Source organism: Engraulis encrasicolus, chromosome 19, assembly GCF_034702125.1.
Source record: "Engraulis encrasicolus isolate BLACKSEA-1 chromosome 19, IST_EnEncr_1.0, whole genome shotgun sequence".
Classification (NCBI taxonomy): Eukaryota; Metazoa; Chordata; class Actinopteri; order Clupeiformes; family Engraulidae; genus Engraulis; species Engraulis encrasicolus.
Genome location: NC_085875.1, coordinates 24,799,071 through 24,823,780, shown reverse-complemented (window position 1 = coordinate 24,823,780; position 24,710 = coordinate 24,799,071). Strand labels below are relative to the sequence as shown.

The 24,710-nt window shown below is 39.0% G+C and overlaps 1 protein-coding gene across 50 annotated transcripts in view; it reads left to right on the top strand.

Annotated features, from left to right (window-relative positions):
• Positions 1–20,681, top strand: part of si:ch211-266g18.10 (microtubule-associated protein futsch) — a 57,394-nt gene extending 36,713 nt beyond the window's left edge. For 8 of the 50 annotated variants that reach the window (XM_063183879.1, XM_063183899.1, XM_063183921.1 and 5 more), the window contains 29 exons: positions 122–157; positions 573–617; positions 1,051–1,083; positions 1,263–1,307; positions 1,939–1,977; positions 2,299–2,340; positions 4,468–4,509; positions 4,691–4,732; positions 4,821–4,868; positions 5,025–5,066; positions 5,690–5,731; positions 6,057–6,098; positions 6,581–6,628; positions 6,770–6,811; positions 9,939–9,986; positions 10,309–10,350; positions 10,484–10,525; positions 10,678–10,779; positions 11,660–11,707; positions 11,978–12,025; positions 12,271–12,315; positions 12,480–12,527; positions 12,679–12,726; positions 13,044–13,076; positions 13,914–13,961; positions 14,348–14,386; positions 14,526–14,573; positions 17,660–17,698; positions 17,825–20,681. In XM_063183879.1, coding sequence (XP_063039949.1) covers positions 122–157; positions 573–617; positions 1,051–1,083; positions 1,263–1,307; positions 1,939–1,977; positions 2,299–2,340; positions 4,468–4,509; positions 4,691–4,732; positions 4,821–4,868; positions 5,025–5,066; positions 5,690–5,731; positions 6,057–6,098; positions 6,581–6,628; positions 6,770–6,811; positions 9,939–9,986; positions 10,309–10,350; positions 10,484–10,525; positions 10,678–10,779; positions 11,660–11,707; positions 11,978–12,025; positions 12,271–12,315; positions 12,480–12,527; positions 12,679–12,726; positions 13,044–13,076; positions 13,914–13,961; positions 14,348–14,386; positions 14,526–14,573; positions 17,660–17,698; positions 17,825–17,910 — 1,352 coding nt within the window. In that variant the 3' untranslated portion in view covers positions 17,911–20,681. Of the gene's footprint in view, positions 1–121; positions 158–572; positions 618–1,050; positions 1,084–1,262; positions 1,308–1,938; positions 1,978–2,298; positions 2,341–2,719; positions 2,762–4,467; positions 4,510–4,690; positions 4,733–4,820; positions 4,869–5,024; positions 5,067–5,689; positions 5,732–6,056; positions 6,099–6,580; positions 6,629–6,769; positions 6,812–9,938; positions 9,987–10,308; positions 10,351–10,483; positions 10,526–10,677; positions 10,780–11,659; positions 11,708–11,977; positions 12,026–12,270; positions 12,316–12,479; positions 12,528–12,678; positions 12,727–13,043; positions 13,077–13,913; positions 13,962–14,347; positions 14,387–14,525; positions 14,574–17,659; positions 17,699–17,824 lie in introns of all 50 variants that reach the window. The other 42 variants (XM_063183876.1, XM_063183875.1, XM_063183890.1 and 39 more) reach the window with 42 other exon arrangements.
• Positions 20,682–24,710: the final 4,029 nt, after the last annotated feature.

Here is a 24,710-nt window from a genome sequence, read left to right as displayed (position 1 = left end):
CCATCCCTAACTGCTGTTGCTGTTTTGAAGTTGAACGCTAACACTCATACAGTTGCAAACATGTTTTCCCAATCTTTTTTATACAATGGAAAACATTGTTTATCCTTATTTTTGTTCATAGCTGAACCTGAGATTCCAAAGAGCAAAGTCAAACCAGGTGCGCCACAAATGCTTCCAAACACACTTGCGCTCTCATTTCTATGTAATGCATCACTTCCATCTCATTCCTTACTAAGTACTGTATGCTTACTATCCTTGTTCAATTTTACTTGAATACCCAGTATCATTGTTTACTATTTTTAACTCGGCATTCAGCAATTGTGTCACCATAAATCATTATGAAAATGTTAAGCCCCAATACCAAAAAAGCCTTAAGTCTTTATTTTACAAGCAGTCTTCATTTACAGACACATGCAAGCAGTTAGGCCTAGTACACTACAACCCCATTGCAACATGCATTTTCTCATCTTATCCAGAGGTAGGCTATCTGATGACTTAGTAGAGAAAAGTTCTGTTTTGCAATGGAACACTGATGCTTTGTGGCATGTTATTGTTCCCATTCTCATTTTAAGCCGAACCTGAGGTGTCAAAGGAAAAGGCCAAACCAGCCAAGAAGGGTAGGCCTATCTTTCCTGAAAAGTTCACTAGCAGAATAAACTATGACCTATGATGGGCTTTACTAGTTTACTGAAGCCTTTCAAACAAACCTCCCATTGACCTCATTGTAAGCCTGCCAACTCCCCACAATGACCATCATGATAAAGATGATGAAACAGTACAGCTTTATAATAGGTATACTTACTTGCTGTGTACACGTAGGTGTGCTAGTCTACATCTTATTTTGTGTCAAAATGAATTAAGTTTATTATAATGTAGAGATGCTTCATTCTGTCTGCTTCTCAATGCCCCCCAATAACTCTCTGATGCCCTCTGGGGGCTTGTAGATGCCCTGCTGAGAAACACTAGGCACTTACTATATTTCCACACGTATACTGTATCTAATGGTGACCAGGGAAGCTTCTCATCCTGTTTATCTCCTGTCCAAAACAGAACCTGATGTTCCAAAGGAGAAAGACAAGCCAGGTGCTCATGCATGGAAGTTTTTTGTAGTTGCTTTAGAAAATAGATACCATTTTTGTCTGCCTCTCAACAGAGATAGCTTTAACTGGAACACATTACTTTTGCAGCTACTCATATCATTCAACAATAACTTTTTTGATATTTTTAATTTTATTTTTACCTGCTTGATCTTTTGTCTCAAGCAGAGCCTAAGGTTCGAAAGGAAAAGGCTAAATTGGCAGTAAAAGGTACACTTGCATGCATGATTGCTCAATATAGCCTACCTCAGCACACAAGACCAAAATATTTTCTATAAGGTCTTGAGAACTAATCATTTCTCAGGAACAAATGCTATGTCTACCCTATACTGTATATTTATCAGAGCCTGAACATCCAAAGGAAAAGGCCACAGTCATAGCTTAGTTATAAACAGCACATAAACAGCAATATACTGTAATTCCATTTCACTGTCAATACTTAGCTTAATTATTATATTTTCAGACCATTTCCAGGGAGAAACACAAAATAGCCTTTTAAAAATAAAAACATACTACCCAGCAAGAGCCACAAGGTTCTTGTGAAACTACCCCCACTTCTTGCTTATCATATTTTATAAATACTTTCATAAATACTACTTTATTAATACTAATTCTATGGCCTTCTGCTTCCCACTTACCGTACATTGTCTGTTGAGTGTGAGAGCCAAACCAGTTGAGTGAGGAGTGCATGCATATCAGTCTAAAGGGCCACAATCATCCTGTTGCCTATTATGGCGAAATAAAAAAAAAAATGCCAGGAAAAAAACCCAATTTGGAGCAAATTTGCAGTGGCAGTCATAGCTGATCCACTAACAGTTATATGGGTTTCATATTTTTGCAGAACAACCTCCAAAGAAAAAGGATGTACCTGCTAAAAAAGGTACTTTCTGATGTCTCTGCTAAACATTTTGAACGGAAAACAGATACCTCTGCTTCTACAATATTTTACATGTTTTAGGAAGTTTATATGTTTGCTACTCTTTTTAGATTACAAAAGAGACACATAGCCCAGCTGTAGTTACTTACCGGTAATTTGTACAATTGATGAACTGCAATGCAACACAAATTTTATTTTACTTTTGAAATTAGACTGTCCAGACCATTGAATAACACTAATTATGAATCATTAAAGCGTTAGACGTTTACATAGTTTCTGGATGGTACAGTAGAAAAACCCTTAATTTTTCCACGTTTCACCCAGAGCCTGAACCTGTAATGGAGAAGGCCAAACCAGCTAAGAAAGGTATACAGTATATTGACAAATACTTACCTAATCAGCAGTCACTGCTATGTGTTACTTTTCAGTGATACAAACACGTTTTCTTGTATTGTTCTCATAATTGTTTTAAACCTCATCTATACTTAATTTGGCACTGATGTCATTTAGTTTTACCAACTTTCGTTTTACTAACTCAGAACTTGAGGTACCAAAGGAGAAAAAGGCTGCCAAGCCAGTCCTAAAAGGTACTGACCTTAAATTGGTTATGAAGTCTTTTGGGGGAGAATCAGTCACGACAAATTACATAATCTAGCCAACCAGAAAGAGCGGTGCTAAATATTTTCATAAAGAACTTACATTTTCACCAGTTCAAAGATGTATCTGTTTTCTATTCAATACTCAGAGCCTGAACCTGCAAAGGAAAAGGCCACACCAGCTAAGAAAGGTATCCAGCAGATGCTCATATTAAATGCAAATAATGGTAACACTTTATTTTAGGGACACATCTATTAGCACTAATACATACAATATTAATGCCTGTGTAAGTAACTTGTAAGGCATGTACTAAGCAAAATAAGACAGTTGTTAAGCATGTATTCACAAATGTCTTGTTCATGCCCAATTAGGGATTTATTACTAATATAACCTTAGTAAGGACCAGTAAGCCTATATTTCTATTTATTAGTAAGTAGTAAGTGGCAGAATACAATGTGTATAAGCTCCCGACACACTGTGTGAACAAACCCTGAACAGTGTGAAAACAGATGCAGAATAAGGGTCCCTATTCTAAAGTGATGCATTGCTCAGCCCAGATGGCTCAGGGCCTCTGCACTACCAAAGTCCTAGGGCCCCCACACCACCCAGGCCTGCACTACCTAGCCCCCCCGATCTACAAAGTGTAAGGGTATATCAAATAATTAATACTTCCCCAGGTAACAAGAGCCTATATATAGCAAGGATTGAACATACACTTGTCAATGGCGGTGGGTTGGTGAGATGTAATTTTTTTTCATGTACCACTGAGTTTTAATTGTAAAAAAACCCAAAATAAATGCATAACATTAGAATAATAGTTTTGAAGCAAAACTAAACTACTCTTTTGTGATAATTAAGTGAATGTTTGAGAACATTAGCTTCAAGAAGTGCAGTGCATGATGGGTACGCAATCTAGGCCAACAGACAACCTACCCAGCTCTGAGCCTACGTCCTTAGCTCCTCCCCTCACTTGTGAAATTTAGTTGCTATCCAAACAATTTGCCATGTACGTAACAACAGAAATATTATCATTGCTGCATTGGCCATGCATTGCATTTCTGACTAAGGGCGTATCCTACCCATCATGCGCTGCACTTCTTGTAGCTAAGTTTCTCAAACATTAACTTATTTATCAGAAAGGAATAGCTTAGTTTCGCTTCCAAACTATTACTCATCGTTATATTCTGCATTTATTGTAGGGTTTTTACAATTAAAACTAATTGGTGTATGAAAAAATGACATCTCACCACCCACCGTCATTGATAACTTTACGTCCAATCCTTGCTATATAATGCTTCCAATTACTCATTGACATAATGAGTAGAATAAGTGAGATCTTCATACCTACTGAGACTAATGTAGACTCTGAAATGTTCTTACACTTTGCTTCCCCGGGGGGGGGGGGGGGGGGCTAGAGTTGGGCCCCTAGGTAGTGCGGGGGCCCTAAGCCATCTGGGCTGAGCAATGCATCACTTTAGAATAGGGACCCTTATTCCACATCTGTTTTCACACTGCTCAGGGTTTGTTCACACAGTGTACCAGGAGCTTATACACATTGTATTCTGGCCCTTACTGCTTACACATAAATAGAAATCTAGGTCTACTAGGTCCTTACTAAGGTTATATTGGTAATAAATCCCTTATTGTGCATGAACAAGACATTTGTGAATACATGCTTAACAACTGTCTTATTTTGCTTAGTACATGCCTTACAAGTTACTTACACATGCATTAATATTTTATGTATTAGTGCTAATAGATGTGTCCCTAAAATAAAGTGTTACCCAAATAATTAGTGCTTCCACACAACCACACTTTGGCTTTGCCCCCATTACTGTTATAATGTATATTAGAAATAATAATAGGCTGTTTTTATTGACGTTTTGCCCAATTCAGAACCCAAGGTTCCAAAGGAGAAAGCTGAACCAATATCCAAAGGTATATGAATATGAATGACTGTTAAGAGTAGCTGATATATTGGTCTGAAGGGCCACAATCCTCATTTTACCTATTATTGCAAATTACATCATTTTCACACAAGAAACATCATTTAGAGCAAAGTTGCAGTGGCAGACCTAGTTGATCATTGACAATTCTACTGGGTTTCATATTTTTGTAGGGCTTAAACCTCCAACGAAAACAGATGAACATGCTGAAAAAGGTATTTTCTGATATCTCTGCTGAACATTTTTAAGCTCCTGAATCTAAACTGTCATTGTCACTGATGTAATTTCGTTTTACTAACTCAGAACCTGAGGTACCAAAGGAGAAAAAGGCTACCAAGCCAGTCCTTAAAGGTACTCACCTTAAAATGGTTATGAAGTCTTTTGGGCAGCATCAGTCATAAAGTCACAATATCTAGCCAACCAGAATGAGCAATGCAAAATATGTTAATCAGAAAACGTAAATGTACACCAGTTCAAAGATGTATCTGTTTTCTATCCGTTACTCAGAGCCTGAACCTGCAAAGGAAAAGGCCAGACCAGCTAAGAAAGGTATCAAGCAGATGCTCATAATAAACATGATAAATTACTGTTTCCACCACACTTCTTCATTCCCACCATTACTGTTATATATTAGAAATAACAATAGGCTACTTTTGTTGGCATTTTGCTCAATTCAGAACCCAAGGTTCCAAAGGAGAAAGCTGAACCAATCTAGCCTAGTAAACCATTTGGCCTCGGATCTGTCGAACATTTTGAACACATTGCCCTGAATCTGGCGAACCAATCACAACGCAGAGATTTGGTTTGAATTTGTTTTGAATCAAAGCGGGCAGCGTTTTGAGGGAGTGACGACACAACGAAGCTCGCAATGCTGGGAAAGCACATCAACGAGAAAGATCGCTGATCGGTCAGAGCACAGGCGCGGTTTGAAAAACAATGGGTTGTTCTCAACAACAATCTTCAGATGTATCGTTCATCGGGGCCAGACTAAATTACACATCCAGCCTCACATTTAGGTTGGTTTATCAGGCTAGAACCAATCCCCATGTTACCTATTATTGCAAAACATGCTATTTATTTGCAAAACAATAATAATTTGGAACAAAGTTGCTGTGGCCAACATACACTAGTTGATCCATTGACAATTATATTGGGTTTCATATTTTTTGCAGAGCTTAAACCTCCAAAGAAAAAAGATGAACCTGCTAGAAAAGGTACTTTCTGATATCTCTGCTGAACATTTTAACGGAAAACAGCTGTTTCTGCTTCTACAATATTTTACACATCCTATTTTTGTGTCAGCTTTTCTTTTTAATCAGAGATTACAAAGGAGAAACTTACTCCAGCTGTAATAGTTACTTTATTTGAATGATTAACTAACTGCAATGCAGCACAAATTTAATATGAATACTTCTACAATTAGACTGTAAAGACCATGGCATAAATATGAATCATTAAAGCAATAGACATTCACTTCTGCAGTTTGGATGGTACAGTGGATCTGTAGAAAAACAATTCATTTTTCCATGTTTTACCCAGAGCCTGAACCTGTAATGGAGAAGGCAAAACCAGCTAAGAAAGGTAAACACAGTATATTTCCAAATGCTTGCATTATCAGCATTCATCTGCTACTTCTAACTGATACACAATTCTTTCAAAAGACATTTTCTTGTATTATCATAATTGTTTACAAAAAAAATCTAAACTTTTTTTTGTATTTATGGCAAATCACAATTTCCATAGTGACAGGCTAAAGGTCGGAACGCAAGATTTATGTTGCAAAATCTATTGTTGCCAACATTGACTTAAAACTATAGCACCACAAACAACAATCTTGCAGTTCAGTTTAAATCATAATTATTTTCAAATAACAAGAGCATGAGGATGTTGAGAAAGACAAATCACCTGTTAAAGTGCACAGAGTACACTATTTACTTTACAATCTTGTTGTCATCGCAGTGTCTCCATTGACCTTACACTTCTTACTGAATATGCAATGTCCTCTGTCATATACTTTATTTGTTTAATAATGGCACTGATATCATTTCATTTTACTAACTCAGAACCTGAGGTACCAAAGGAGAAAAAGGCTGCCAAGCCTGTGCTAAAAGGTACTCACTTAAAAATGGTTATGACGTCTTTTGGGGAGAATCAGTCATAATATCTAGCCAACCAGAAAGAGTATTGCCAAACATTTCTCAACAATTTTTTATTCAGTTCAAATATGTATCTGTTTTCTATTCATTATTCAGAGCCTGAACCTGCAAAGGAAAAGGCCAAACCGGCTAAGAAAGGTATCTAGCTGATACTCACATTCAAGGCAATATGCTCACATTTTTGCATTGCCCCTATTAAGGTTATATTGAAGGTTATATTTTATTATTGTTTCGCTCAATTCAGAACCTAAGGTTCCAAAGGAGAAAGCCAAACCAATCTCTAGATGTATTTGAATATAAATGAATATCATAGACAGGTCATCAGCTGGGAAAATTAGGCCTTTTGTCCTACCGCACTTTTCTCTGTGGATTACTGACCAGAAGCCCTATTGGAAGAAATTAAAACATGGGGCCACGTCAATTTTTGCTCAGAATTCAATATGGCCGCCATTTTCCAAAGTGACTTGTTTTCATGCATTATTACATTGTACTATAAGGTGATATTCATGAACGATGAACTACTTTCAGCACTATTCTGTCCTATTTCCTTACATACATGTTTACAAAGGTTGACTAAACTAAAAGAAATGAAAATAAAGTTGGACACCTTGCAATATCCAAAGGAAAGTGCTGAACATAATGATTGAAATGCACATATAGAGTCTATGGCTGCGGAAAGTAGGCCTATTGTCCTGTCAGGTTTTTCACAGTGGATTACAGACCAGAAGGCCTATTGAAAAATATTCACCAGCTGGTTGCCATCTCAAATGTGCTCCAAAATTCAAAATTCAATTCTCTGTTTTTCAGAATGGCAGACTTTCATACATTTTTCTCAATACTGTAAGACCATAATTATCAATAAAGATAACCTATTTTCAGTGAAATCTCCTATCTACAGACGTGAGTACAAAGGTTGGCAACAGAAAGATGTACATTTCCTATTGACAATATCCTAAGGATTGTTGTCAGAAAATGATTGAATTACACATACACAGTTGACTGCTGAAAAAAGGCTATTGATCTGCCAAACTTTTCACATTAGATTTCTGACCAAAAGTTTTTCAGGCCTACATTTTTTTGCATAAAGCAAGGGTGAGTGTGCGTGCGTGTGTGCGTGCGTGTGTGCGCGCGCGTATCCCCCGCTCATCTTTCCCCTGCTCTACAGTGTCTTTCCCCCACACACTATTCTGCCTCCTCCACCCCCTCACTCATCCCCCCCCCACACACACTATTCTGCCCCCCAACCCTCTCACCTTCCCATGCTACTCTGCCCCCCACGCTCAACCCCCTGACTCATTCTTCCCCCTCCCCCCCACAAAATACTTGCCCACCGCCCCACCCAATGTGAAAAGTTTGGCAGGTCAACCACCACCCCCCCGCCGACTGAACTTACCCCCCCCCCCCCCCACACACAAACACACACATTATTCTGCCCCCCCCCAACCCCCCACACACTATTCTGCCCCCCACCTCCTAATTCAACCCCGACTCTCCCCCCCCCAACCCCACTCTGCCCCCTTACCCCCACTCACCCCCTCATTCATCCCCCCCGCTCCTCCACATCATTCGTTCCCCCCCCCCCCCCCCCCCAACACACACACACACGGTCTACTGTGTCTATGTCAGTTTAATGTGTAAAGAAGCACACTGGCCACACACACTTCAGAAAAAGGCACTCAGGCACACGTACACACACATACAAACGCGCGCACAAGCGCGCACACACATACACACACAGTTTGGCAGGACAATATGCCTTTTTTCTAGCCTGGTCCTGACCATCCCATAATACTACCATTTCATTTCGTATTGATGGTCTGGCATTTGTTTGCTCTGAAGCGATTGTAGGAAACAAAACGTTTACACTCAGTTATGGTTTGAAATTATTGGACACCTCTCACCCAATCGCTGGCAGTTACTCAACAACAACATAGCGCAGACCAATGGCTCTGGCGCAGATGTGTACGTCATTGTCACGAGCGTCCTCCCCCTTTCGCCCCCACGTGGGGGGCGTATTCGATTATTGGCTGTTTTCTGTGGGGGGCGTTGCGATCAAAATTCTACTGCTCCAGGCACTCCACAGAGAAGCATGGCCAGACTACAGTAGTGGAGCCAATCCTTTGGCGGAAGTACGTAGGATGGCTCGCGAGGCTACCTTTTTTCAGCAGTCCACGGTGTTTGTGAGATTCAATGATTTGACACCATTCCTTTGGATATTTCAAAGTGGCAAGATACAGGGGGTGGACAAAATAACTGAGACACCTATCATTTTAGTGTTGGAAGTTTAATGGCTCAAGTGGACCAGCCTGTTGGTCAATCTTCATTAATGGCACATTGCACCAGTAAAGTGAAGTGTGAAGGTTCAATGAGCACAGTTTTGCTCAAAATTTTGCAATGCACACAACATTATGGGTGACATGTCAGAGTTCAAAAAGGAGAAATTCTGTGTAAGTGTAGAAAGTCTCTGAGCCACAGTATCTTTGCATCTTTGACCGAGACAGCAAGGTGTCTCAGTTATTTTGTCCACCCCCTGTATTCATTCATTCATGTCTTTTTCTAGACAACCTTTATACTTACATCTGTAAGGAGACAATTTAACTGAAAAATAGGTCATCTTTATTGATAATTATGGCCTTACAGTATTGAGAAAATGTGTGAAAGTCTGCCATTCTGAAAAACAGAGAACATTTTGAATTTTGGAGCACCTAGATGGCCCCAAGTTTTCATCTTTTTCAATAGGCCTTCTGGTCTGTAATCCACTGTGAAAACCCTGACAGGACAATAGGCCTAATTTTCGCAGCCATAAGCTCTGTATGTGCATTTCAATCATTATTTTCAGCACTTTCCTTTGGATATTGCAAGGTGGCCAACTTTATTTTCATTTCTTTTAGTTTAGTCAACCTTTGTAAACATGTATGTAAGGAAATAGGACAGAATAGTGCTGAAAGTAGTTCATCGTTCATGAATATCACCTTATAGTACAATGTAATAACGCATGAAAACAAGTCATTTTGGAAAATGGCGGCCATATTGAATTCTGAGCAAAAATTGACGTGGCCCCATGTTTCAATTTCTTCCAATAGGGCTTCTGGTCGGTAATCCACAGAGAAAAGTGCGGTAGGACGAAAGGCCTAATTTTCCCAGCTGATGACCTGTCTATAAGGAGTAGCTGATATATTGGGCTGAAGGGCCACAATGCTCATGTTACCTATTATTGCAAAATAAGCCATTTTGGCACTGATTTCATTTTGTTTCACTAACACAGAACCTGAGGTACCAAAGGAGAAAAAGGCTGCCAAGCCAGTCCTAAAAGGTACTTACCGTAGCCCCTTAATGCATGTCGTACCTTCAGTGGCACACTGTGATAGCCACTGAAAAGTTAACTATGATAGTAATACAATACTATAACATAACACAGGGTCTTTAGTAATGAACTATGACTTGGTCATTGCCTTTCTGGTAACGGCAAATCTATAACGCCGTTTCTTAACAAGTTAAATGGGTAATGGGAGAGAATCAGTCATAAAGTCACTATATCTAGCCAACCAGAAAGATCAGTGCCAAATATGTTCATAAGAAAACTTGATTTTTTTACCAAATCTTAAATATGTATCTGTTTTCTATTTATTGCTCAGAGCCTGAACCTGCAAAGGAAAAGGCCAAACCAGCTAAGAAAGGTATCCAGCAGATGCTCGTATTAAACACAGTATATGAGTGCTTCCCTGCAGCTACACTTCTGCATTGCCCCTATTACTGTTATATATTAGAAATAACAATAGCCTACTTTTATTGATGTTTTGCTCAATTCAGAACCTGAGGTTCCAAAGGAGAAAGCTGAAACAATCTCTAAAGGTATTTGAATTTAAATGAATGTAGTTGCTGACAAAAAAAATCATGTATTGTATAAGACAATAGCTACCCCTGCCGACGTAGGCCTACATTATTTAGAGATAATAATAAATGATCTTGCGTTACAGTATTGTATTGTATTTTGCCCAACACAGAACCTAAAGTTTCTAAGAGAAAACCTAAACCAGCCGAGGAAGAAATTTCCGTTTGTGTATGCAAACCTGAAGCTCCGAAGGAAGATAAACCCATAGAAAAAGGTGCACACATGCTTATTTGTGCAAATGCTTTAGCTCATAGCTGTGCTATACTTCACAGAACTACACTGACCTTGCACCCTGCTCAAATACCTTAAATTTAAATCAGAACCTGAGTTCCATGCAAGCCCTGCTAGTTGAAAAAGGTCTAGACACAAGTTACATTTCTTTACATGCCTCCAAAGAGTTTTGGTATCTCATTACCAATGGATTCTTTTGTATTTCACTCAAGCAGAATCAACACTAGCAGATATCAATCAGATCAACTGGTTCTAGTGGTGTGAATGTGGCAATCTGATGAGGGCGGGTTACGTTTTTTTGAAGACAATAATTTTTGGGGGGTTATTCTGGGGTCCAGCCATTATGCGTGGTGAGGTGGCAAAGTTCAAAGCTTACCTGAAAATTACATTGAATCAGTCTCTTGCATAGCGTCTTGTGCTTCCCCTTACCCGGCGCATCCGCTTCCCTTCCCACAGCGGGTTGGGGCTGAGGAAAGGGGCTGCAAGCATCGCTTGCCTCCAGCCATTTGATCTGCCCAATCTCTTCTTAACAGGTGTCTGGCTGGAGGACTCACCATAACTCCATACTCACACTGTTTTGTCTCTCTGATGAAGGACTGACTGCCAAAGCACATCAGAGACTTTGTAAATAGTTTATTGACCCAGCTCGAGCCATGAAGGATTTTTTAAAAACCTTTGCTACAGTATGCGAATGTGCCTTGTTAGACTTGACCTAATGCTAACATACGTATGTTTTTAGCAGATTTTTAACCTGAATTTAGGAGGCGTCTTCAACCGCATGGCAGCCCTACTACCCTTGCTTAAGTTTTTCAAATCCACCAAACTAATTATGTTCCTTTTTACTGACGTCTTACCCCATGCAGAGCCTGAGGTTCCTAAGATGAAAGCCAAACCTATGGTGGAGAAGAAAGGTAAACAGATTTTATTGAAGATTTCACTTATGCGAAGAAATTGCTGAACAAGGTTAAAGTCTTAATTTGTCAAGTTTATGGCTAATATAACATTGTACCGACCCTAGTACTATACAAAGGCAGGACGACCTTCAGTTATTTTTCAAAATGGACATAATCTCATCTTTTACTCAAGAAACACCAAGGTGTATAGACATTAAACAATGAAGGGGTACAACACTGTATATTTAATCTCTCTCTCTAAAAATTAAAATGTGTTTTCTGATACAGAACCAGAAGCTCCAAAGGTGAAGGCCAAGCCAGCACCAGCGGTCAAAGGTAAGGTTGCCCAGAGAGCTGGAGTCAGCACTATGTTCCCACAGCTCTACGACATCTTAGTCTTTTGTTCTCAGGACTTTTCTCATTCTCGTATTTCACCAGTGCAAGGCTTGATGGTAGGCTTAGACAACAGTAGACTTAACAAATGCTGTGGGAAGATAAAATAGGTAGGTTCATTCTTGTCCATTGTTGCTATAATTTGTATGTCTTTTTGAATCTTTATTCACATTGTCTCTTATCTGAAGCAGCACCAGAGCCACCAAAAGAGAGGGCTAAGCCAGCTAAGAAAGGTATGCTTTCTCTGATCTCCAGAACGTCAAACCTATCAATATAAATGTTAATTCGGTACATGTTTACAAGCATACATATCTAACATTGTTTATCTATTTTGGCACACCATATAAATACTATTTTGTTTTGCCAAAACCCATAACCATGTTTTTACCATTGATAGAACCCGAGGCTCCAAAAGAAAAAGTAAAAGCTGAACCACCAAAGAAAGGTAAAAAAAGATTATTTTTTCCATATGATTGTCATGTCACTTATCCACATATCCTGTGAATGCCTGCCTTGTCGGTAACCATTTTGTATAACATTGAAAGTTCATTTTGATCACTGAATGAGTTACTTGCTTATGATTTATTCCTGAATAGAAATTGATTCTCTGAAAAATATTTCAAAAGTGGCCCTGGCACAGACAGGTAACAGTCTCCGGTTTAAATGCATCTTTAATGTAATTAAACACACTGGTGATGATTACTCCTTATAGAAATAACCAGTTCCTCGTCAACTGCATTAAGATCCCGCCAAAGCATGTGTCTTTCCAAAGGACTTAGCATGCTAAATGGAAATGATCGTCTGGGCCACATGCTGACTGATCTAATTGGCTAAAATCCCCTTGGTGGCTATAGCTGGATACATTTCTGTGATGTACGGCTACATCGAATGTGTTCTCACTATAACAACGGATGCACTCATGGACAGTTAAAATAAAAACATGTTTTCTTGTTTAACTTAGAACTCAAGGAGAAAGCTAAACCAGCCAAGAAAGGTATTTTGTGTAGATGCAGCTAATGCTAGCAAATATGTGGTGGGATGTGCCTAGTGCTGTAATGTTGTTATCAAGCCATACTGCTCTGTTGCTTTGCCACAATGCAGGCTTTAGCATATGTAAACAACATTCAGTCATGTTAAAGACAAGGGTGCTATGATATGATGAAGACATATAATTCCAGTCTTCCTTACCTTGTCTTGTCTTGTCACATATTTGTGAGGCAAAAAGATGTTAGCTTGTAGAATGAGACATAAGCAGAAACCTGATGGTGTTATAGAGCTTAGCATTGTATGCTTATGCTAATACTATATGTATGTTAAAACTGCATGAAAATGTGTGTCTTGTCTGTCTTTGCTTTTGTTTCAAATATTGAATTTGAACTAATGTTCAGCAATTGCATGAGCTTGAACCTAAAAGCAAGGCTGAATGAACCGCCAATGCTACATCCCCATAATAACTCAGTAGCACTGTAACACATTTTACTACATCCATTCACTCTCATTAACCCCTTAGTGCAGCACTATTGCTCTCTGTAATGTCATGTCAATGTTGTTATGATGTAGTTAAGCATTTTCAGCAAGTGAATAGGGTCGCCGGCGACCCCTGCTGCAGTAAGAGGTTAAGATTTACAGCATGCTTTCATCACAATTACAGGGTTTGCATATGTATCTTCAGACATTTTGGTAATAGATTAACTGTATCATTTTCCATTCAGCAAACATGTAAACCACTAGATACATTCCTTGTTGTCATGCACTTAGGTGTCATGACACTCAGGTGTCTTTATTGACTGAGCTTTAGTGTCAAATCACCAAATATTGTTTCCTGGCACAGAAATAGTGGTGTTGAAAGAGAAACCAAAGGTTCTTCCAGTCATCACAGGTACGTGGCATATTAATTAATGATGTTGTAGTTTGTGGTTTATATGTTGATGACATTTTAGTTTTGATGGATATGCACAACATACTGTATTTTCTACTTTTAACTCGTGTTTTAGATATTTATTGTTGAACAAATGTGTCTAGTTGGGGGTGGGGTGGTGTTGTGAGGATGTGATTGGAATGTTGTTGAAATGCTGAAGGGATGGATGGTATGGACGTAATGGGCCACTGGGTTGGGGTGTCCAATGTTTCAAAGCTTTTACCGCTTATCCTTGCCTTTTGTATGTTTCACATACTGCACATTGCTTTTATCTGTGTTGTCTGCTGGTGTTGTCTTTTTATGGTACTGCAGCATAACCTAACCTATACCATTCATCTGTGTTTCAGAAGCTAAGGTTCCAAAGAAGGCTAAGCCTGCCAAGAAAGGTATATATCATGGTCTAGTGTGTTTGTGAAAATAAGTGTTACATACCCGTACACTTATACTCCTATACTTACATCGTCAGTGCTTCCACTAGCATTGAAATTGTGATTATACTGACATGAGTGTGTCATTGCCCCACAGAGCCAGAGGCTGTAGAAGAAGCTGTTGTGTCAGTGCCTACAAAAGAAGGTGAGCTTTTAATTTGCTTTCCACTTTCCATTGTTATCTTGTTTTCCACCTTGAAGTTTTCAGTCACATGGAAGGACACATTCAGACACAGACACATGACATCACTGGCAACAGGGCCGTCGTTAGGCCTATTTTAGGGGGGCTTTAGCCCCCCCTACATCAGCATTAGCCCCCTCTTTAACGATTTTTTTTTACATTTTTCCAAAATCAAAAGCAGTAAAGCACTGAATACGAACCACCAAGAAGGCAAGTTAATCTGAATACAAGTTCCTGTTTGCTTATTTATTGTTTAATGCCACTTACATCCTACTGCACAGCAATAAAAGCAGGGTGCACAACAATATGTTATGCGGGGGGGAACAGGTAGAGGATTTTGCTTTGTGACTAACACCTCGAGAAAAGTGTAATTACTTACACGGATGAAATCTTCTGACCCAAAGTATCAATTTTCACTCACAATACCCGTGTAATAAATCCATTTGACATTGTCTTGAAATTATAGTTGAGCTTTAATATTTGTCTTAACATTTTGAAAACACACATGAACTGATTAAAAAAGCTACTAATGGAGTAAAAATGACCTAATATCTGCCGGGGATGCATAGTTTTCCAAGTAAGGAACCTGTTTGAATGAATCGCTTCCTGACCACTGCTTCTCCTGGAGACGCGCAGTTAGTAACTCCTTAAAGTTCCTAGTCCTTGTGTAAATTATGCTCTCGGCATTTTAATCTAATCATTTTAACTTCTGTACATAATATTCATCAGTTGAAACATTTTTAAATGTTTTGTTTAGCTTACATATAAGGAATGTTCATTAAAATGTACTGTAACTAGTGTTTATAAATCGGTATGGTGCTCTTGAAATAATTGTTCAAGAAGATGCTTTTGCACACCTCTGTAGGTGGGCAGGTGCGTAGGATATTATCCCAGTGGGGTTGTCATTCAAGTGTAAAGAAATCCTGCACAGCGTCCATTCCACCAACAAACTTTAATACAACATGAAGAAGGTCGGATGACCGAAACAATGTATTAAAGTTTGTTGGTGGAATGGACAGTGTGCGGGATTTCTTTGCTCTTAAAATAATTAATTCATAGACAAAACCTTAGCAGGTGAGCTGAAAAAAATTTGACGCGCGCTATGCGCACACATTTTCTTCCTCTGGAGCTAAGCCCCCCCTGTCTCTCAAACCTACTGACGGACCTGACTGCCAATGACATGACAATGAAACAGACATTTTTACTGTAGAGGTTTGCATGTATATGGTAGTCTACGGCAGAGATGTGGACTTGTGACTTGTGACTTGGACTGACTTGTGACTTGAGTCACAAATGACTCGACTTGAGACTTGACTTGCCAATATTAGCAATGACTTGTGACTTGACTCGACTAGTACGCTATTGACTCGAGACTTGACTTGACTTGACAGTTTTACCTTGCAATGACTTGCAATAGCATTCCAAGTCAGTGCATATATTATTTTTTGCATTTGTGTGTGAAATAAATGCATGAAAGAAAGAAAAACAACAACTTACCCTTAAACAGTACCAGTAGGCCTACTATTTTTGTTTAGAACCCCTTACGAAAACTGTTCATGGTTTTACTGTAGTAACCATGGTTTTACTGTAACTCTAAGTACTCTGAACCATCCGTAGTATCACAATGGCTTATCTATGTTTCTTGGTAACCATGAACACCGTGGTTCCTGACTAACCATGGATCATGGTTATTCATGATTTTCATTTTTTTTTTCAGCCTGGTTTGTGTCTATGGTTTTACCATAGTCACAAACCATGCTCAAAAAAACGTGGTTAATTGTGGGTTGCATGGTCATCCAAAAAAAACCATGAAAACTTGTTGGCAGCTGTGGTGTAATGGTTTGGGAGTTGGACTGAAGATCAGAGTTGCAGGTTTGAATCCCACCCTTAGGCCCACCTTTCCCTACACGTCCATCCATGACTGAAGTGCCCTTGAGCAAGGCACTTCATTGCTCCAAGGACTGCCACCAGTATGTACGCTGGATAAAAGAAGCGGCAACTAAATGTAATTTAATGAATAATTATAAACCGTGTTAAAACGGTTAGTTTTCAGAGTAAAACCATGGTTAAGTTTATAGTTAAACCTAGTCAAACCAAAAACCATGCCGAACCATTCTCAAAAAAATACGAAATCATGGTATACCATGGTCGATTTTCATAAAGGACATGACTGGCGAAGGGGCGCATGCAAAGCAGTGTGGAAAGGTAATGAATTTATGACCAAAAGACATTGCTAATATTGCACATAGAACACAAGGGGTACGTTCCAATATGTGATCTTGCGTCCTCCACTTGGGCTTGTGGACTCATGTTTGGCTGATGCCCCGCCTCCGTGGAGAAAATAATTACATTTCCCTGCTGTCAACGTGGCCAAAACACTTTTTGGGGGACTATTTTTCATTTACCATCCTGAAAATCCTTGAAAATGAGAAAATGACTTTACAATTGAGCTTTTGCGGTATGTACGCATCCTGTGAGTTTGGAGTCTTGGCGTTCACATTTTTTTGGCAATGTCAGCACCATACATATATGATAAAGTTGGGTGGGCTCCACTTTCTCACAGAAGGGACATGCATTATTTTATTTTTATTTATAAGGCCCTCACTGGCAAACTCCCATTTCATATTTCATCTCTTTTAGTTAGGCACTCCAACCCATACCAAACCCGCAGCAGCAATTTTTTACTGGAGGTCCCTTATGCCCGCACTGAACTGGGTAAAACGACTCTTAGTTTCTGTGGAGCTTCAGTTTGGAATACCTTGCGACAAAGGATGGGTCTTCAAGCCTTTGTGTCATTAGAACATTTTAAAGTAACACTGGGAAGTTTTTTTATTACATACCTGTACAAGTTTTAATTCATAGTTTGTCTTAATTCTTACCTCTTATATGATTTATGGTGTATTGTGTATGTTGTTTATATATGATTTTATATGTGTAATTGTTTGTTTTTACTTGACATCATTGTAAATGAGGGCTGGGCCCTCAATGATTCTTCCAGTTTAAATAAATAAATGAGTATATCTACTGCATCTATGTGAATTTTTCCACAGAACCACCCTTGATAGATGGCCTGGGTGTTGAAGAAGAGGGTGAGCTTACATGACAATAACATGTCTTATTACCGTTCCCTAAGTGGACTTGATTCATGAGTCCCTGCTATGTGCAATGTCTCCATGTTTGGTGATGTGTTTCTTGTGTAAATCCCCCACATGCAGAAGACATCCCCTACTTCCAGTGCTTCTTTGTGGACGAGGACGACACACACTACCCGTTCTTCCCCTTCTCGCCGACGCAAATGTGACACTGACCCAACAGCCCTCTGGATGACAAACACAAACTCCTCTCAGCGCTGCGGAATTCGCCTGATGGTGGACGGATGCGTCAATAGGTCAACAGGTCACGTGATCACATGATCAACCTGATCTGTGTATGGCTGTGTGATCATTGTTCTCCACACCTGGGTGTGATCAGGTGATGTTGTCCTTATGCTTAACCTACAGTGGGTCAAACCACAGATTGGTGGTAAGGACCGAAGGACATGTGGTGAGGACCGTATCCTCGGTACTGTACACCTTGATTGGCTGTGTCTTCAGTACCGTACGGTACAACTCGATACGCCCTCAACAGACCACAGCTGGCATCAGGAGACATCTTGGTTTTATTTTTCATTTCCAACATGGTGGAAAAATCCTGAAAATTTCTGTTCCAGTTCATTAATGTCTCATTAGTATCTCAACAGTTTTATGTCAATGTTACATGATAGTTTTGAAACATTAGAATGTCCTTTTTACAAGAAATAAACCTCAGCCACATCTCACTCTAATCCGTTTTGTCTTGGCAATGGCTAATAAGTATATTTTTGTTTGTTTGTTTTCTCATGTTTCTTATGTGCTTTTTTTAAAACCATGGAACGTTTCAGGAATTTCAAACACCAACAAGATTGAAAACATAAAATCAAGGAACTTCCAACACCCGCCTAAATAACAAGGCTGAGTTTCCTGGGAGGTCCTTAGGGTTGATGGCCTCTGCTTGATCTGTTTTTCCAACCAGAACGGAGAAATGTGGACAGTTAACCTGAGAGCTATCGTAGGTATCAACCACCATGTCATGACTACCTGACAGCCCCTCTGGGGTTATGAACCTTTCATCTGTGCCCTTGCACAGATTCATAAGTCTTATTTGAACATCACGTGATAGGTTAACTATCAATACGCTCCTCATTTTGATAGTGTGTGGCGTCAAGGCATTCCATAATGTCCACCGTCAGAATGAGGTTTTTCCTTTGATTTGCTGTTGTCTTTGTCTCTTTCTCTTTTTTTCAAAGACAACCTTTCAATTGACTTGAAGTTCTATCTAACAAAATCGTTTATTTTTTTTTCTAGTTTTTAACTTAACATAGGAAGCCATGTGCGATATCAATACTGTATCAGAGGATATATTTTTAGTCTTGTACATTAAAAGTTGCTGAGAGTTAATAAGGATTTGGGTTACTTCAAAGTGTTTTTTATGCCTGTATTACCTTTAGTTGAATACAATATAGCAAATATTTTTTTGAAATTCTATTACCGGTAGTTTGAATTGGAAAAGACAGCGTTACTTTTACAACTTTATAAACAGTGTATAAAAAGTATTACTACATTATATTTTAGACCAAGTATCATCAACAGAGCAAAAACTACATTGGACATCCAAGCTTTTTTCTTTGTAAAAATATATATAATAGAACATATTTCATACATTGATATTTTATATATTATTATACGTTTTTATATAAAATATAACTTATACAGAGATGTAATGATAAAGATGAATTATTTTGCCTTGCACCTTGTGTCTTTTATCCAAGGATATGCTACTGCTAAAAGCTAGGCTTACGTCTCTGTTTCTGCTTATATTAAGATCGCATAGGAACAATTCATAAATACAGTACTTTCATGGCGTTTGAGTACTCTGGTCTTACAATGGACAAAGTCCACCCACAAACCAGACAGCTTATTTCTTTATTAGCGACTAGAAGCTTGACATGCAAAATCTCCACAGCCATGCTACTACCTATGTGACACTAATAAGTGCCTAAACAAGCAGATATAATGCTAAAAGTGAAACTTGTTTTTTATTATTATTTGATTTATTTAGATTTTTTTATTTCAACTGTTTCTTTTTTGTTTAACTTTTTTTAAAAACTTATCAACGTCGAAGAGATCGATTATTGAGGTCACCCAAAGTAAGCAAAGTGACAGTGAGCTCACAGTCCAGACACTGGCATTGTCACTCTCTCTGTTGCCCTGTACAGTATCATAGTGTCACGTTTATGGCATATTGGTGGCAATCGGCTTGTGCTAGCTTCCCAGCCACCCTGGTGTTATCACATTATATTAATGGGCAGTTTAGAGAGCCGCTGCCATGAAGCCGTTTGCATCAGCTTGACAGTGTAGGGACCACAAAGTGAGGACAATGATTTAACACAGGTATTTTTCAAAATACTTAGTGGCCATGCAAAACTGATCTTTCTTTTTTATTATTTTTACTTTTGTGTATTGTTTTAATTTCACATTTATTCTTGTTTGGTTTGTTTTGATTTTATGTTTTATTGTTTTGTTTTATTTTGTTTCATTTATGTTCTTTTGAGGAAAGGAGAACCGGTATTCGGCAATGATCATGCCCGGTGCACAAGTGCAATATTCTCAGGACGACCAGCTAGCTGTATTTCCATCAGACCTCACTCAGACCAAGGCTGTGTCCATTTCAGCTCAGTTTCAAGACCGGGGTGCATTTCTCGAAACCATAGGTGCTAACTTCATTAGCTACTTTGTTGTTGCGATGCAATTTCCCATTGGCAACTACCCAAGTTGCTAATTAGCTAACAACTTCGCTTTCAAGACACACACCCCAGAATTGCTCAGAGAACAATTCCGTGGACAACAAGCCCAGGGTGTGATGAAATGCCAATAAACAGTCGAAGGAGAGGATTGTGCACATCCCAGGGAAAGGTGCAGGACGAAAGCCAACTGTAGTTTTCAGTGAGAACTCCGCCCATTTAGAATCCTTTTTGTTGTATTTTATTTTTTCATGGCAGGATAACGTTTCGACCTCAACAGCCTTCTTCAGATTCTCTTCTGAATGAGAATCTGAAGAAGACCGTTGAGGTCGAAACGTTATCCTACCATGAAAACATAAAATACAACAAAAATGATTCTAATTGGGCGGACTTCTCACTCTGAAAACGACATGCCAATAAACGCCATATTTTGTTGTATTTTATGCGCCCCTTCCAGGTGTTAACATGGACCACTGGTTACCATGCCCTGCTTCACTCCCGTTGCTTAATTCAGGGGCAAGTGAAACATTGGAGGCTGGTAGCTGGCAGTTCATATTAATTGTATTAATTTTGGAAGTGATTTCAAACAAGTGAAGTGAGGGTAAGAGATGGCCAGCCACGTTTTCCACCAGACATACTGTAGGAGTTATTTGTGCTAAGCTAGCAGGTGTTGTTCACTCAGCAGCATTAAGTGTCCAGACAGATATGTTTACATTGTCTAAAAAACTATTTGCTTCCATCACTGAATGAAAGGCATTCTAAGTGGTCTGATAGGAACTACAATCTCTTGTTTGTTTGCCGTCATGTGACACTGATTTGTGCATTGAAGATATAGAAGGCCTATGTATATTTGAGACTGGAAAAGGACAAGAAACACAAGGCTAGGGTTGCAAAGTTTAAATTATACTGTACTTCAGCCTATGTACCTTAATGTACACAACAATTTGTATAATGCAATGCCATATAATTATCATGTGTTGTCTGCCAACGTCACAACATTTGGATCAATAGCATGTGAACCATCAATTGTGCTGTAAAAGTTTGAATGCTTTTGTGGCAGTTTATACATAATGAAAACGTATTGAAAACTAATATGATATGCTACCTGGACTCTTCTAACCAGTAGCCCAGTCGAATGCATGCCATGTGATAGTGTAATGCGTCTTAACATACTAGCCACCTGAGCTAAAAGCTCGGAGGAGTGACATACTCTTTACTTATAACAAGATTACTATATGGTCCAGTGTGTTTCAACTGGAAGAATGTGTGTAATTACTGAAAAAAAACATTGTTTTAAACACGTTTGCAGGACTTGCGATTTGAAAACGTAACAAAACGAATGAATTTCTTGAGCAAAAAATTGTAGATTTGTAGAATTCAAGAGCATAACTTCAATATTTGGGTTTGGATTATATGTATTGAATTTTAATTATGATTCTTGTGTACAATAGTGTTAAACTTTTTATGTTAATTGGTGAACCAGATCTACACAGCGGAATGCCAAAACAATGCCTCCATTGTTGTAGTGATGTAAACCAGTTCACATGTCTGGTGGTGTTATCTCTTCATTCACATGTGTAGTGTGATTACAATAGCGTAACCTGTGACCATCATGTGGAACTCATGAATGGAGCATTGTTGATCTTACAGAATACTGTATATTGTACTACTGTGTAATGAACTGTAAATCAAAGTGCCTTCACAAGAAGAAGAGAAGCACTCTGCTATGGTACGTTGCTGAGTGTGTATGTGTCAGTAACGTCAGTAACTGATATTAAATATTGCTTTTACAGTATGGACTGTACTATAAATAAGATTATATGTTACTCTGCATATGAGGAGAGTAACTTCACACTGATTCGATCATTAGTGTGGTGTGTTCTTTATGATGGCGTGTGTGGTAACGTCAGTTACTCTCTGGTTGTTGCTTTTTGCAGTTTACACTGTACTGCAACGCACTGTAAATCAGATGGTGTGTTTACTCACTCTGGTACGATAGTACCACTCTGATTGCCATCGGCATGTATTGGTTTATGGTAACACATTACATCAGTGACTGTTGAGTGGCATATGAGTTCAAATGTTGTTTGTTTAATGATCACTTCTCTGTCAGTGTTGCACTTTGTGTGTACTAGTCTGACCCTGCTGCAGCAGGTTCAATAAAATGTGCTTGTGTAACTGTTTATCTGTATAACTCATAATGTTCTTTCACTGGCCATGCTGTGCAATAAAATGAAAACTCACTCATATTTGAATTGTTTTTAAAAAGCAAGAATCAAACCTGAAAATTATTGTCCATACTGGGTAATATCTTGGGCTACTAGGGCTATGTAGAAGTTTGTCTGAAATGTCTAATAAAGTACCCCTGTGTTGCAGGTGTTTTTTTGGTACCGGTATATGTATGCCGTAACGAGACATTTTCAAATAACGAGGTGAAATACTGCGTGCTGTACTGCATACTGTATGTTTAGAATGCTTCAAACTCTTTAGTCAAACTCTTAAGTTTGTTTTCATTAATCACTGCCTTGAGGATAAATGGGGGTGGTGTATACAGACTGAAGTTATCATTGTTGATCAAACATCGATTTTTATCATAGATAAATTTGACATTTCTGAAAAAAAATACAGAGGACATGACCTCTGTGTCCTCAATAGTTACGGCGAAGTGTGTTCTACAGGATGCCAGTACAGCTCAACAAAGCAAGTAGACAGTAACTGTGCATTGCTCCGAACTGAGTAAAATGACTAATATTATTTTGTCATCCAACTTAAGTAGTTTTAGGTAGATTATTGACGTGTCTGTTCTGTTACTCTATTTTGCCACATTCTTTGCAGGTCAATCATTTCATTCAACTTCATATTTTAATATACAATTAAAATCAGAATAAATAATATGTTACTCTACATTGCCACATTCTTTGTAGGTCAATCATTTTATTTAACTTTATATTTTAATATCCAATATCTCATTAAAATCAGAATAAATTCTTTTCAACAACTATGTAGTTACTGCCTTTTTGCTTTGTAAGGCAGAGTACTGTACCAAGGTTATGGGACTCTTTTCGTGTCTGTGTGTGTGGACATGACAAGGAATTTATCCAGCAGATGTCAGTATTTCACATAAGGGTTAGGCCCAAGTCCCTCTCGCCATGTGCCATTTGCATTGCTTGGTGGTGCTGTAGCCCCTAACTCAGGGGCGTAGCAGCACATTTTGGGCCAAATATAGCCTACAATTAGCTCCAATGTCCCCCCCAGCCACATATCTTCTTAGATTGTGTGTGGGCCTCTTGTATACATGGGGCCCTGGTGAGTCAGTCACACTTTACCCCCCTGAACGACACCCCTGCCCTAACTGCAAATGGGCCAGTCGAAGGCCCTATTCAATTTTTGCCAAAAACACTCAACTACTTCACAACAACATTGCTATGACAATGCAGAGAGTCTTAAGTAACTGAATTGATCATCACCATTTGGGTGACAATAAGGTAAAGGCTCTGTGCTAAGGGGTTAAATCTCAGGATGGGTTCACGAAAATGGACAGCTCTGTCCTGAAGCATTCCATCACCACTGCATTCTTTCTAAGAGCTTCAGCTCATAATAGTTATTGTTGTTGTTTTGCAGGGTTTCTTTACTTTATTGACCAGGACAATTGGGTTGGAGACACTAAAGAAATGGGAGAGACAGTAGAGCAGGGGTGGGGAACTTTTTTCATTCGAGGGGCCACTTCAAATTACTCAGAGGGCCGTAAAAGTCCTCCGAGGGCCGTATTGAACACAAACCAGGATTTCCCCTGGCACTTTAGGCCTATATTGAAGGCAGCCACCTTTAAAACAGACCCCACCTTCTCTAGGTCCCCTGAATATAACTTAATTGTATTGTAAATGTGATTTCTAAGATTCATTTACAAAATATGTCATATTTCATGTGATGCTGCATAACATAAAAATTGTCTCGGGGGGCAGATAAAACGGCCTCAAGGGCTGCAAACGGCCCTCCAGCCATATGTTCCCCACCCTTGCAGTAGAGGATCCGGAAACGACCCCTGGCCAGAGTTGAACCCGGGCACCCATTTGAAATTGTCATCATTTTTATAAGGCCAGGGTAGCCTAATATTACCAAGGAAATGATTTCAAACAATACAGCACCAAAATAAAAACACAACACCAAGTGGTAGTTTAACCTCCAGGATTCTACATTACATGTTTCAGAGTTTTCACTCTTTATTGGTCCTTTCAGGACACCAGAGACGGTCTATTGGGAACGAAGAACATCTTTCAGGACAC